Below are 14,343 nucleotides of genomic sequence, written 5' to 3'. Positions count from 1 at the left end.
TTCATGACCAGTTTCTTTCACACATGCCATTGTATGCTCTATATGCTTGGCAATATCTAAAACGGCCTCCAACGAGGGATCACCCTTAGTACCTTAGTACATATCTCCTATCTTATTCTCCTTAACTCTGAGCATAAATTGATCCCTCAGTCTCTTATCGCACGTGACGCCAAACCTGCACTTGTTTACTAATTCACGTATTGCAGTAACGAACACCTCGACCGATTCTCCCTCCAATTAGTCTCTGGTAGAGAAATAGTTCCTCTGCAAAATGATGGTCATTTTCTTATCACAAAGGCTGTCCATCTTTTTGATGATGGCATCGAAAGCATTAGGGTCTTCTATTAATTCCCCATCACTAGCAGTGGGAACATTCAGGTCAGGTACGTTTTTCAAAGTGCATCTACATTCAAAACCCAAACTATGCATTAGTAGAGTTCTACGTCTTCCTATGCTAAAATTGTGGCCATGCACTGCCATGACATAATTCAGAAAATCCTCTTTCCACTTGTCCCACTTAATTAAGGGCCCTCCTGGTTTAGGTAAGAATTGAACTGGGAGCGCACTCATAGCAGTTGCAGAACAATTAAAGTATTAGCAAGGGGGGAAAGAGCAAGCTAAAAGATGTAACACTGCAACAGGTAGCACACTCTACCCCTGTAAGAATACTTTACAAGAACACAATAATGAGAAGACTGCAAGCTTTTGAAACATTACCAGACATAAAACATCCTATATATAAATATCTACAGCAAGTACAGCGTTTGGGGGTGCAGTTAAATATATGGTTACAGTCATCGTAAATCAGGGGTTGACATATGCAGCCTTGATCCACTGGTGCTTGAACAGACACACAGATCGCTGCTTCATGCAAGTAAGAGCGCCGTGGTCCATTGATCACTTTTTTTCTTTGTTAACTATCAAATCTCCAACGCGCAAGGACTCAGCTGCAATGTTGAGTGTCGGTTTACACACGTCCCACGTTGTGTGCGCAAAGAGGAAGGTGCTTTCTTCAAATAGGTCCCTCCGGAGGGTAAGCAACGAAATGCTGGACTGACGCCGGCACATCCACTAAACAGATGAGGGGCAAATGCAGAACTGTTGGGACCCCCGCAGACACACAACGCATCACTGCTCCGTTTCTTGGTAGCGCAGAGAGCTGGGGCAGCCGAAAAACAACATCAAACAGTCGATGAAACGCCCAGTGGTCACTATAGGTCTAACAGCAAAGGTAGCCCACACAAAGTTGTTCATACGGAGAACACAGAGACCCCCAGAAACATCAAATCCTCAATAGACTTCAGATAAAAGGAATGCAGCAATCATTTCCCCCAAACAGGAACTGTAAGGCAGGGAGAGGGGAATGCTCCAACTCATCGCTAAATGTTACACCCAGAAATTAGATGAGTACCAAGATACTGTTTTATCTTCTTTATTACAGTTCAACCAAATGCCCCTCTCCATAATCAGGCTGCAGCAACCTGTGCTTCATAAAGGGAGTTCTATATGTATACATGTCTTACATTGTAACATGTCATAATACAACAGTCTGAGCAGGAGGCCCAGGCTGAACGTAAACACACATCTTTAAATGGATTCAAATACTTAACATGGCAAGTGACTGTATGTAGCCACCATTTTAACGGTGAACATTTCATCCTGTTGTAGATGCACAATATAACAGGTTTCAAAACCTGTTGGAAACAACAGGAGGGAAATCCTGGAGAGACCAGTTTTTGGATGGAAGGGAACGAAAACAGATGTAGAAACAGGTCAGGTGTAGTAAAAGGACAGTATGTTTCAACTGGTATTCATAGGGAAAAGTCAAACACAAGCAAAAGATTCCAATGACAGACAAAAGGCGACTGAAGGGGAGAGGGTCCCAGTCAATCAACATTAGCAGGTTTAAATTCTGGATTGGACTGATTCTGAAAAGAGAAGTAAACTACTTGAAATTATGGAATTATATGCCTTGAATATTCTTACCCATGAAAAGCTGGTGAAGCAGATTAAAACACAGAGGGCTACGACAGCAAGACTAAATGAGAAACTGAAAAGGACAGTGTAATCCAGTGTTTAAAGGTAATCTGGAAAAACCATGGATATAGAAAGTAAATGCAGTGGTAAAATCAGATGTTACACACTCATTTAAACAATGGGGCACAGGGGCCCTTGAGAAGTCAAACCCAAATAAACTCACTCTACAACCTGTTGTTCCTGGGATAAACAGCAAACAATCAACTCTAACTACAGTTATACCCGCCAACAACTTAGTTTGCGGAACCACAGACAATAGCACAATCAGTAAATTCCAGCTGGATGTGAGAAATGGAGGACCCTGTGGCAAATGCCAACTTTAAAAGCAATTTTGCCATGGGTCACTGAAGAGGGAATTCAATTATTTGAAAACAATAGAAATATTATAAATACAGATGTCAATAAAGCAAAATAATTAGCGACCGGGATGTTTATCAGAAGGATCTATGCAATCACTGTGCCACCGAAAATGTTGTCTAAGATGATGTAACTTCCATTACAGCGTGGCGCAGTGATCACATAGATCACTTGTTTCCTGCATCCCCCTATACCCCCCCCCCCCACTACCTACTTATGTTTTCGGCGGCACACGTGTGTGTGCCGCCAACTACCCTCTATCCCTGCAACGTCAGTTTGCTCCCACTAACGTGGGTCGGGAGTGGTGCTGCAGGGTCCTTTTTTCACTTTGCTTTTCTTTGAGTGGCACGAAGGCGCAGTAATAGATATGTCTCAATTTGCTGGTCGACATTTTGGTATGATTCCCATCAGAATACAGACCTGGGATAGTTAAGAGGGAAACTTGGATCAGGGAAACTTTGGGCTTGGGATATGAAATGGATTAAACTGATACACATCATATTGCAATAGGAAATAATATTGAAGCATCAGGTGATTCAAGGAAAGGGACGTCTGATAGATTGCCTGAGGCAAAGTAGGGACTCAAGGGATCTTCAGCCCTAAAACATTTCCTTGATTTTACATTGTCCTGTATTCTCCCAAAAGCTGTGGCTTTGCAGTGACCGTTAAACCAAAGAACCCCAGAAAGAGGGTGAACTCTACTGTCCTCTCTTCTTTCCTTTCACTTGTATTATATTATTCTCACCTCCCCTAATCATAGATTCGAAGAAAAATACAGATAAGGTGCAAGCTTACACATATGTTGGCCCTACAGCCACCATCATTCTCCCACCATATTTTCCTTAAAGTCTTTCCTAATGCTCTAGCGTTGTCTTAAAATACACTTTGTCCAGACTTCTGCCCGTTTAATTTTCCATCCATTGATTGCAAATCGCAAGAAAGACCCATTGAAAACCAGTTACTGGGTGTCATTAAGACGCTGGCGGCAGCCGTGCCGGTAAATACCGGAGTCATGAATTTTCCGGGAATGGGTAATTACCGGGGCATTAGAGCCATTCCCGGCGCCGGAAAATATTAGTCCCCATTCCCATTTCAGTCCCATTGGACTCAATGGGAATCGGGAGGCCGGATGCATTGGCACCATTCATGAATGGTACCGGTGCATTAGTCGAGTTCTGTGCGAGGGTGCCATTCCGCCCGCCAGGTCAGACCCGACGGGCTGAAAGGGACCCGCTCGCAGAACTCTTAGTTTGCCGGTCCTGAAACAACAGTATCGGCAAGCTTACCGGTACCGTTGTTTCCGGACCGGCAAACTTCTAATGAGGCCCACTGTGACAAATTGAATTATCCCATTTAAATAGGAATTATATATCTTCATACTGAAACTAACATTTCATATTTTTTCATTTAATTCCCAATACATTTCATCATATCTTTTTAGTCGGCACACTGTACTGTACACCTGTTTCTGGTTCACCAAGGTCCAGATAGCCAGAAAATGTTACATATAAAAACTTCATTCACATGCACCAAGACGACTGGGGTCTCGAACACAGGAAGGATTTTTACACCACTCTCTATTTGGTTCAGTTTCAAATCAAAGACTTTACTGAAAAATAGGAAGAAGCATAGAGACAGCCCACACTGATGATTGCATACAGTCTCCAGGAATGTTTACAATAAAATAAAACTCTTCATATATTTAAAAAAATGATTACTTAAAATAAAGCACAATACAGATAGACGCATATACGTTTCTGCATTATACATGGGAGAAGAATACATCTGCAGCCAGTAAGGTAATTGCAGCCCAATATCCAGCATAGAGCTACTTAAACGTGTCATTTTTATGCGACCACTTCACTAAATGGAGAACTGATTGCGAGACTAAACCAACTGCTGTTATGGAATAATCTGCGTTTCTACTTTTTTTGGATTGTCTTGCATACAAATAGATCAAGGAAATAAAAATGTTGTTTAAACACAAACTAAAATTGCAGATATTGTATTTAATGCTATGTTGGCATCCAACCTAAGACGTTCATAGTTGTGGCCACATTCAGGCACATCTAAGGAGCACATTTAACAAACGTTTGCCTCGTTACACAAACATGCATGATGATTTGTAATAGGAGTTTTCTTTCCTGCTTTGGCAAGTTTTCGGGCCTGCAATAAAACACCAGCAAACATAGAAACATAAATATTATACACATCATCTCTGTATTGTACTTTTTCATTCAACGTTGTTCATATGCACACAATATTTAATTCTCTTGAAATCATACTTTATTCATATATAAACATAAAAAATATATGTTACTCTTTACATTTTATGATTTTTAGCTGGTCTATTGGAGGTTACACCTAAAATAGGGATTCCTTACTGATGCATTATAGTTCTAGCATTGCAAGCTTTGTAGGTGGGGAACCCACTAAAGACAGTCTGGGGAGCCTAAGCACGTGCTGTGTGTGAGAATAGATGTTCATTTGAAATAGCACCGCAGTAAGATCCTTGACCAGGAAAGAGCAGACAAAGGCCAGATGGCCTCATTGCTAGCACCCCTTCGCTTTACCTACAGATCCGCCGACAACCGGATATGAGGACAGTCTTTTGTAATTATGACGATCACATTTTGATTTGTGCATCGGGTTTGCACCATCGATGGCTAACCGGACAGCAAGTGCAAGACATTAGACAGCTCCACAGCAGTGGCAAAGGAGGCTGGGCCACAGCTTTCTCCCAGTACCTAAAAGAAATTCAACATTAAAGTAGATGAGCACAGAGCTGAATCTTTAACACGTCACAATGTAAGATATCAATGTTTGCATATTCATGTCTCAATACTGACCAGTCCAGATGAAGAGAAGAACAACCTACCCTAACGCAATGCATTGTAAAGGTCTTTGTTTAACATTCATCTTTTTAGGTGGGAAAAGAAAGTTACAAGATCCCGTCCAAAGCCATTTATTAAAAAACACAAAGTGAAAAGTATAGCTGAGTATGTTCCTGGGGCACCCTACCTAGTACACTATTACCTAGTACTATTATTTTGTTTTAAAGTAGCAGTATTTCTTTATGATGCATAATGTAGGTCTCCAGTGTATTTTCAATTTAAAACAAATTGCCCTCCTCTATACAATATATGAGAACACTCCCTTTATCAAAAAGGTGATTGCATAAATGTTCATCATTTTAATCCCCTCTGAAGGGCTTGGACGACTGGAATTCTTAAGAGCATCCTGCCTTTACAGGCCCAGTGCTACTCATTTCATCAAAGGGTAGGGTCAGCATATTACAAAGAATGGGTAGAATACCCTCCAAACCTAGAAATATAGAAAAAACCCTGTCCGCAGCTCTTTGGCGGACGACCAAGGACGTGTGGCGTAAATAGGACAACCAATACTTGTCTGCAGATATTAGTAAATGGAGTTCTAGTGACGGTGAAATAAAAATGCTTTGTATAAAAAGGTTGAGATCTAGGCAAGTCAGCCGAAAAATACTGAAAGAAGTGCAACATGTTTCGCCTGCATGTTGCCAACACAAAAAGGTGTCACCCGAATATTTTTAACACCAGTAAATGACAACTAATGGAACTGTAAAGGGGACATAGGCCAAGCTTGGTCTTAAAAAGATGAATATGCAATTCTAGGTCTGCATAGTAACTATGCATTGACTGGTTTGGGTTGAGGTGCAGATAACAATAGAGCAAGCTGTATTAACAAGAGGCAGGAGTGACACACTATTCAGAGTTTCTGCGAGTGTCTTTGCAGTTTCTAATCAGCCAGCAATTGTGCCCAGTTTCCTATCAAACATGCCTAGTTTCCTCACCAATTACAAGAAGGAAAGCATGAAAGAGTCAAGGGGGCAAGTACTCATATGGACTCATGTTGAGAACATTTCTGCTCTGTTTGATCTAGGTGCTTCCAAAAAAGAAAGATTTGCAGACTATACTTGTCAACAGAGTTCAAATGCACTAATAAGTAGCGTGGAAGCGTACCACAAAGGGTGGTTACTAAGAAATGGGACAGACAGCAGAGTTAAGGATCTGCACACTCTAGCTCCGATATCTCCGGTCCTGGTGCAAAGTGCAATTTCTAAAACGGATTCATCAATTATAATATTAGCCTCATTTAGTACGAAAAAGCAATGCAATTGCCACTGCATACTAAACATGCAATCACTTAAGCCATTGTACAAAATGTTCTTTGTATATGCCAGCTACTAACTGAACCCCAAAGACTGAGTATTGCACATGCTAGTAACTAAAGCCAACGCTACATGCACAGTGCATACATTTCAGAATTTCACTGTCGCTGCCCTCCCCTGAGCCCCTCGCCCAATCAGTATTCCGCGTAAGCCATGCCTATATAAACACTACATGAATTTAGGTATTGAGTTTTTGTGCACCTTGAAACACGATATCGGAGCCTCTCAGGTAAAGAGAAGATCCCCTAATTGCTAAGACAGCTGTAGCCATTTCAGACACATTAATAAACAGCAGCACATTCATAGTTATTTACACGATAATGTCAAAGATCAATCCTACATCCGCGGAGCGGTTTCCAGCATGTCAGGGAACAACACTAATTTAAGACTGATATGATTCTCCAAGTAGAACAAGTTGCGGTGTAGTGCTGAAATTATCCTTCACCCCGTGAGCCATCGCCATGGGCCAAATGGATTAGGAAGTCCAGTGAAAATGAATGCAGGTCTGGGAATTCTCACTCAGAATGGACCCTCCCCTCATGAAGGCATATCCTGATTATTATGTCCCAGCCTTAATCGATATTAAAAGATACACTGTCCACATGGGCATCTGTCCAACATCCAATTTTCCCCTCGATAGCTAGAGTGCTAAACGCTGGTTTTATGTTACATAACATGATTGCGCACGTTTGATGCAATCTGCCTGAAGTCAGGAGTTGCCAAAGACCTCGTGCCGCCACGGAAAGTAACAGCTGGCTCTTTAAATGCTGAAGAGAAAGAACAGGTGATCCAGACCGGAAGACTAGAGCAGGCCTCCGAGATCAAACCAGTCCATGTAAGGCAGTTCACAAACTAATACGGATGTCCAGTCGTTCATGAAGGCAAGTAACAATTAGAATAAAAGAAACTAAAGAATAGTCTGCAGTAGCGCACTTGAAATCTATCCTGCGGGTGTTTGTGCACCTGCTGCCGGTTGCTTTTAGAGTTGATGAACCAGTACACAGGCTATAACATATAGGGGATGACAAACCTATTGCCAGTGAAAACACAGTTGCAAAACCATAGTGGGAACAGAGTGCCACATTCGACTGGAGACCCCCTGCTGAATACGGGCCTACCTCGATGAAAGGTTCAGTCAGGTTTTAAACTTGTTCACTCACATTAGGCATTCACTACACTTGAAAACACACAGTGGCGTCAACAGGAGACCCACTGCCTTTTGGACTTGCTTGCACTAGCTGTTTATACTGTATTGCTCACTGGTTGGCAAATGTGCCTACCCTTTGCATGACCATATGCTAATATGTATTCATTAACAGTGGCCTTATATTCATTTTGATTAACAAAAAATGTGATGCGGTTTGAGAAAAACCGTCCACCCTTAAAATCTTGCATGAAAATCTCTGATTGAGGCTGTCCTTTTTCAGAAAGACGGTTACCGACACGTTGGGCAAAGGAAACACTAAACTCTTCAGATTACAATGTTCATGTTAGAAAATTTAAAAAAATATACCCTTGGCCATGTGCTAGCAAACAACCTTATTTTCCTAACTAGAGTGCTGGTTTTGTTTCATGAGAAAAATAAACTACAGCAGCGGAGGCAAACACATTTTAAAGGTCTTAGGCTAATCATTTTGTTTAGAACGATTTGCTGAATACAATTCCGGCCCTGTACGCCAGACCAGTCCAGTCCAGTCCACACTGATATTTCAATTCGTGAATGCAATTCTTTTGGAAAGAAAACGTAGAGGCATTTGAAAGGTTGCGGTTTGAGCAATTGCAAGCGCCCCTTTAAAAGAGGCAGCATCGGAGCATTTACGAAAGTAAAATAGGTCCATGAACATTCGATGACCATAAATAATGGATCGCCCCTCATCCCTCTACCGCACCCATAATCTCGCATGTGCACTCACTCACTTACAACGTCAATGAATAATCCAATGTATGCTTGACCAAACCACAGCAAAGCGTGCACAGTTTACTCTGTGGGCCAGTCTGGCCTTTAGGTTCAATAATGCACAATGTTTCTAGCAGACTGTAAATACATGCCACATCTTCTGAAGTACTGTTTTCTTGAAGGGGGTGGGACGGTCATCCTCTGTTCTTCTTTTACCCCTATGCGGCTCACCTGCAGAATTCTGAGATTTCTCTTTGTAATGTACTCTCCACCCTCTTGTGACAAATAAAGGTCTTTTTGACAAATGGGAATGTTCTTTTTTTGTGGGGCAATTATGAATTTGAAATAAAATGGGGAGGGAAAAACAAGGACCCCCCAACCCCGAATGTTCATTCCTCACTTGAAATTTGGAAAGGTCAGAAAAGGAGAGGACGTGTGGGTGTACAATGCACAGCTCAATGCCTCAAGAGTTAATGGGCTTCCATGTTTCACTGTCAACGCTGTTGACGCTCCCCACATGATAGGGCATGGAAGCAACGTCGTCCAGATAGGCAGCAGTGTCAATCTGAGTGTTGGAATAGAAACCGCCATCGTGCCCCTCCTTCTTGGCCACTGCGTAGGCATGAGGAAGGTGCAGGTCTGCGTCCTCTGGCTCATCAACTTGGGACTTGTATGAGAAAAGGATCTTCGGCTCAGACCTGAAAGAAGAAAATGAAGTTACTTGGAATTCCAAATAAGGATTCATTCAGTGTTGCCCACCATGACATGTTTGGCTCAAAGGAGCCCTGTTGAAGTGTGGAAAATGACCCAAAATGTACATGTTTTGCATCAATGTGACTGTTTCACTAGAAATCCAGGCCTCTGAGATAACGGAAATCCAGTAACAGAAATTGAGTATTTCTTACAAAGCACAAGTAGAATTTGGAAGCAAGAACTGCTCCACCCGTGAGCAAGCTCTGCCCTCAATAACAACACTGCTGCAAGAAAAATAAAGTTACTTTATTAAACATCGTTCTCCAGCGTTGGTTTCTTTCCAGCATTCATATGTGTATCTGAATACTGTCAGACGTATGAGTAGGAGTCAACAGTAATAAATACATTTGAACTTGTATATGGGCTACGAGGATAGCTCAGGGCAACATGTTCGTCTTGGAACCAAGACGACGCAGAGCAACACAAGTTCGAATCCTGGTCCCGCACTTTTGATCAGTATTAAGCACGATATAAAAAATAAATTAATTTATATGCAAATCATTAAGCTATAGCCCTCCATCAAGGTCTTCTGCCAAATTCGTTGTGGCCTGTTTTCCAACCCCAATATATACACATTAAGAGCATGCTGAATATGATGTAAAGAGGGTCACATGTGAATCAATAAAATACACCAATTTCAGGGTAACTAGATTCAAAAGGCAGGTGACTAGTTTCTCCAGCACTGATTCTCATATAGATTCACATTCATATTTAAAAAGTGGAGAGTAGGCTGTACCTACCTGTGGGGTGGGCCCAGTTGCTGCCTTCACTTAAAAAGATTTCCAGGGATGCTTAGCTCCACTTGATTGTCCGTTTTTGCATCCTTGTACAAGGAGTAGTTCCCAAATACTCCTCAGGACTTCTAGGCTGCATCTTTGCAAATGTCTCTCAGCCTGGCTGTCAAAGCCTCACCTGAATGACCAGTTACTTTGCTTGGCCTATTGGCTTTTTGTAGAGTGACAAATGTATACTATATTTCCGAAAATGTATTTCTGGTGCGTTTATCTGCTTAAATTCACATGCTGTGCATATGGTCCGGCATCTAGTGGTAATCGCAGAGTATTGCATCTTGTTTTAAAAGTAATGTATGTCTTCTGATGCTTGAGAATCTGCTTAGAATCGCATACATGCTGTGCATAGACTAGCGAGCAGTACCAAGAGATGGTGGTGGGATGTTGGAAGGACCCGCGGCAAAAAGAGGTCTCAACGCTGCCTGCCCCCCCTGAGAATCAGTCTTACAATGTGTACCTAAGCTTTAAAGTTGTGTAAAGGTGTGAATAGAACTCCAGGTAGCCGCTTTGCAAAACAGCATCCAGAGGAACATTTGCAATGGAAACTATAGCAGCTCCTGTGCCTCGAGTAGAATGTGCTCTAGGCGTAAACATGTGAAACTCTTTGAAAGACAGTAACACATCTGGATACATTTAACAATCCATTTTTAGATTGCAGACTTAGAGACAGGATCCCTTTCTCTACCAATGGCAATGGAGACAACAAATTGATCAGTCTTCCAAAGTGGCTTTATTTTATTGAGGTAGTACATCACTATTCCCCTAACATCTAGTGTATGGAGTCTTCTTACAGCTGAATTAGTTGGATTTTGAAGGAAAGCTGGAAGTTCTTGGGATTGATTTACATGAAATTTAGAGATGAATTTAGGTGCAATGCATGGATGTGTGCGTAAAACCCACTTTGACCTTATGAATGGTAACAAATGGGTCATGAACAGAGAACTTGCGGTTCACTTACCGACATAATGAAAGTAATAGCTACCAGAAAAGCAGTCTTATAGGTGAGAACCCTAAGGCTAGACTTGTGCATTAGCTCAAAAGGAGGGCCCATAAGTTTATTAAGGACAGAATTCCCATCTGGGAGTTGGATTAGAAATAGGGGGGTGGGGTGAAGTCTTTTTACCCCTTCCATAAAAGCCTTGATTACAGGGACTTTCCGCCAGGAAACCTTGCTTTGAGGGGTGGTGTAAACAGAAAAGGCAGCAAGGAGGACATTTAGTGAGATACAAACTAGTCCAAAGTCTAAGAGGTTAGTTAAGTAAAGAACTATGTGTGTGAGAGAGCAGTCAATTAGGTTGATGGTGTGAGTACCACACCAAATGACAAAGCATTTTCATTTATTGAAACAATGTTTGGTATTTGGTTTACATGCCCCCTTAAACATGTCCATACATCTTTGAGCCAGCTAAAGATGCACAAACCCTATGACCTCAGGAGCCAAGCTGCTAAATTGAGAGTTTGAGGGCTTTGGTGGAGTATTGTCCCTTGATCTTGGGATAGCATGTTGTAGGGGCAAGGCAGTGGAGGGCAAAGTGACATTTTCATGAGATGCGGGAACCATGGCTGACGAGCCCACATTGGTGATATTAGGATCAGTGTAACTTGTTCTTGGTGCATCTTATGAATTATCCTGTTGAGGAGAGGAGTTGGCGGCAAAGCGTAAGCAAATCCAGAAACTGTTCCTCTTGGACATTTTTTGGGGATACCCAGAGGTGTAGTCTGGGCGTTGTGCGTTCTCCAGTGTTGCAAAGAGGTTGATGTCGAGATGCCCACATTTTGAAAAGACTTTCTGCAAAATGTTTGCGTGTAAACACCACTCGTGTTCTACAGGTAGTTGAATGTTTCTGCTGAGCATGTCTGCAAGAAGATTGTGTTCCCCTGGAACGTGATGTGACAGGAGTAACATGCTGTGTTTGAGTGCCCACTTCCACATGGTTTGTACCAGTTTGGTGAGCCCTGTGTCTCCCTCCCCACTTGTTAATGTAAAATATGGCCGTGGTGCTGTCTGGCAGGACTAGAACGGTTTTCGCATGCAGCTGTCAGAAGACGTTTAGGACTTTGAACACTGCTAGAAGTTCCAACAGGTTTATATGTTTGTTTGCCACGGATTGTGTCCATGTGCCGTGCGCTGTCTGTTGGAGAAGGTGTGTTCCACACCCTGAAAGGGATGCATCTGTGGTGAGAGAAGCCTCTACTGCGGGGGTGGTGAATTTCCCTTTCACAAGGGTTTCCCTTGACCACCACTGCAAGTGATAGCACACAGGCTTTCGAGACAACCACTAGATCGTCCCACTGACCGCTTGTCTGACACCATTGGCTCGAGAGCCACTCTCGCATTGGATGCATGCGCAGACAGGCATGTGGTACCAGAAACATGCAGGAAGCTATCATTCTTATCAGCTGCATGGCTTTCCGTATGGTTATCTGACAGCCGTCTATATATTGAGGGAATTGTAACAAAATGTTTTGGACCCTCTCGTTGGAGCCAGTCATCCGGCAATCTTCCGCCCGACGGTTGGGGGCACAGAGCACGTGCAAAGGTGGCCATTAGCAGCAGCCGAGCATGCGCACACATTTTTAATATTCTCTGGCACCGGCCCTAAAAAAAGAGAAACGGGGGTGGGATGTAGGGGTACTCCGCTCTTTGCCCTGACATTTCCAATCTCACATAATATAGAAAGAACTACAGATAAAGACAGTAGAGCTCCATCCGGTCTATGCCTTCCTAGACACAAGGTGCTACTGGATTTGTGTTGGTCATGTCCTGAGATGGGCACAGTACCCTTATAGATAGTGGGGCCATAAGAGTCAATAAAGGCCTCACACCTGTGGTGATCCTGCTACCAATTCTTGTGATTTAAGAGAATAAAAGGACATTAATTCTCAACAACTGAGTTGGCCACCCTCTACAGAAAGCTCTGTGGAATAATCCATTATTCATATAGCCTTTTCACGAAGGCATACTTTTATAAACAAATATTACTCCATCGAAATTGGTGCCCATTTAACACTCTCAGAAGGATGAAATGCTGAGATGGTCTTGCAGTGATTGGAACTTTCCACCAGAAGCTCATATACACAGATCTCAGCTGTGGGATTTTAACCCAGTGAGCTATCTTACTGGCTTCTGAATAGATTTGGAAATGTAAGCATCAAGAAGGAACACGTTACTTACCTGTAACTGTTGTTCTCTAGCATGGGTCTGGCATGGATTCACATGCTCATGAATATTCCCCATCATCAGGCTGGGAAACCTTGGTAAAGAAAAAATCTGTTTCAGTTTCATTTTTGATCTGTCCTTCTCCTAACAACCAATCACTGGTCTATGGGTCATACTGCCCACAGCCAATGACTGCCCTCTACCTAAGCCCATCCTCTGGCAGCCATCTTCAAATTTGGTAGCACGTGGCAGAGAAGAGTCGCACAGGGGTAGGCAGGAGGGTTTGCATGTGAATCCATGCCAGACCCATGCTGGAGAACAGTTACAGGTAAGCCTGCATGGATTCACATGCTCATGAATAAAGAATACAAAGCAGTACACACATGCACAACCACAGGAGGGGGCAAGGATCACCATTAAGCATCTCAGCATCTCAACATTAAGCACCTCTCACCTTCAAGCGAAGAGGTTGCGCAGCACTGCCTGGCCGACTCTGGACTCCTCCCTGGAATCCGTGTCGACGCAGTAGAACTTCATGAAGGTGTGCGTCGACCTCCACGTAGCAGCCCTGCAGATGTGAAGCAGGGGTACGCTAGACAGGAACGCTGTAGTTGCAGCGATCGCTCTGGTCGAATGGGCTCTCGGACGGCCAGGCAGCGGTCGGTTTGCCAACCGGTGACAATGGGTGATGCAGTCGGAGAGCCACCTGAAAATGGAAGCCTTGTAGAGGGCCTTTCCATGGTTCACAGGGCCAAAGTTCACAAAAAGTTGGGACGTCTACCGGAAACTCTTTGTGCGGTCCACATAGAAGTTCAGTGCTCTAGCCACATCCAGCGAGTGCAAAGTCCTCTCAGCCGGCGACAAAGGCATCTGGAAGAATACAGGTAACACCAAGGGCTCGTTTAGATGAAAGTCTGATGGCACCTTGGGCATGAAGGAGGGGTGAATCCGCAGCACCACCCTCGTCTCGTGGAATGTCAAATAAGGTGGTTTACAAGAGAGGGCCTGGATCTCTCCCACTCATCGTGCGGAAGTGATGGCCTCAAGAAAGGCTGTTTTCCACGACAAAAAGTTCAGAGGCGCCGAATGCATAAGCTCAAACCGAGGACCCATGAGCCTAGTAAGCACCACATTGAGCTTC

The 14,343-nt window shown here is 43.1% G+C and overlaps 1 protein-coding gene across 5 annotated transcripts in view; it reads right to left on the bottom strand.

The window, feature by feature from the left end:
- Positions 1–3,974: 3,974 nt before the first annotated feature.
- The window catches only part of TPRA1 (transmembrane protein adipocyte associated 1), a 510,038-nt gene continuing 499,669 nt past the window's right edge, over positions 3,975–14,343 (bottom strand). For 3 of the 5 annotated variants that reach the window (XM_069643376.1, XM_069643375.1, XM_069643377.1), the window contains exon 12: positions 3,975–9,196. In XM_069643376.1, coding sequence (XP_069499477.1) covers positions 8,962–9,196 — 235 coding nt within the window. In that variant the 3' untranslated portion in view covers positions 3,975–8,961. The remainder of the gene's footprint in view (positions 9,197–14,343) is intronic. The other 2 variants (XR_011301886.1, XR_011301887.1) reach the window with 2 other exon arrangements.

This window comes from Ambystoma mexicanum, chromosome 2p (genome assembly GCF_040938575.1).
Source record: "Ambystoma mexicanum isolate Mex_15411 chromosome 2p, UKY_AmexF1_1, whole genome shotgun sequence".
NCBI classification, from domain to species: Eukaryota; Metazoa; Chordata; class Amphibia; order Caudata; family Ambystomatidae; genus Ambystoma; species Ambystoma mexicanum.
Note: the sequence above shows the minus strand (reverse complement) of the source record. Positions and strands in the feature narration are given on the sequence as shown.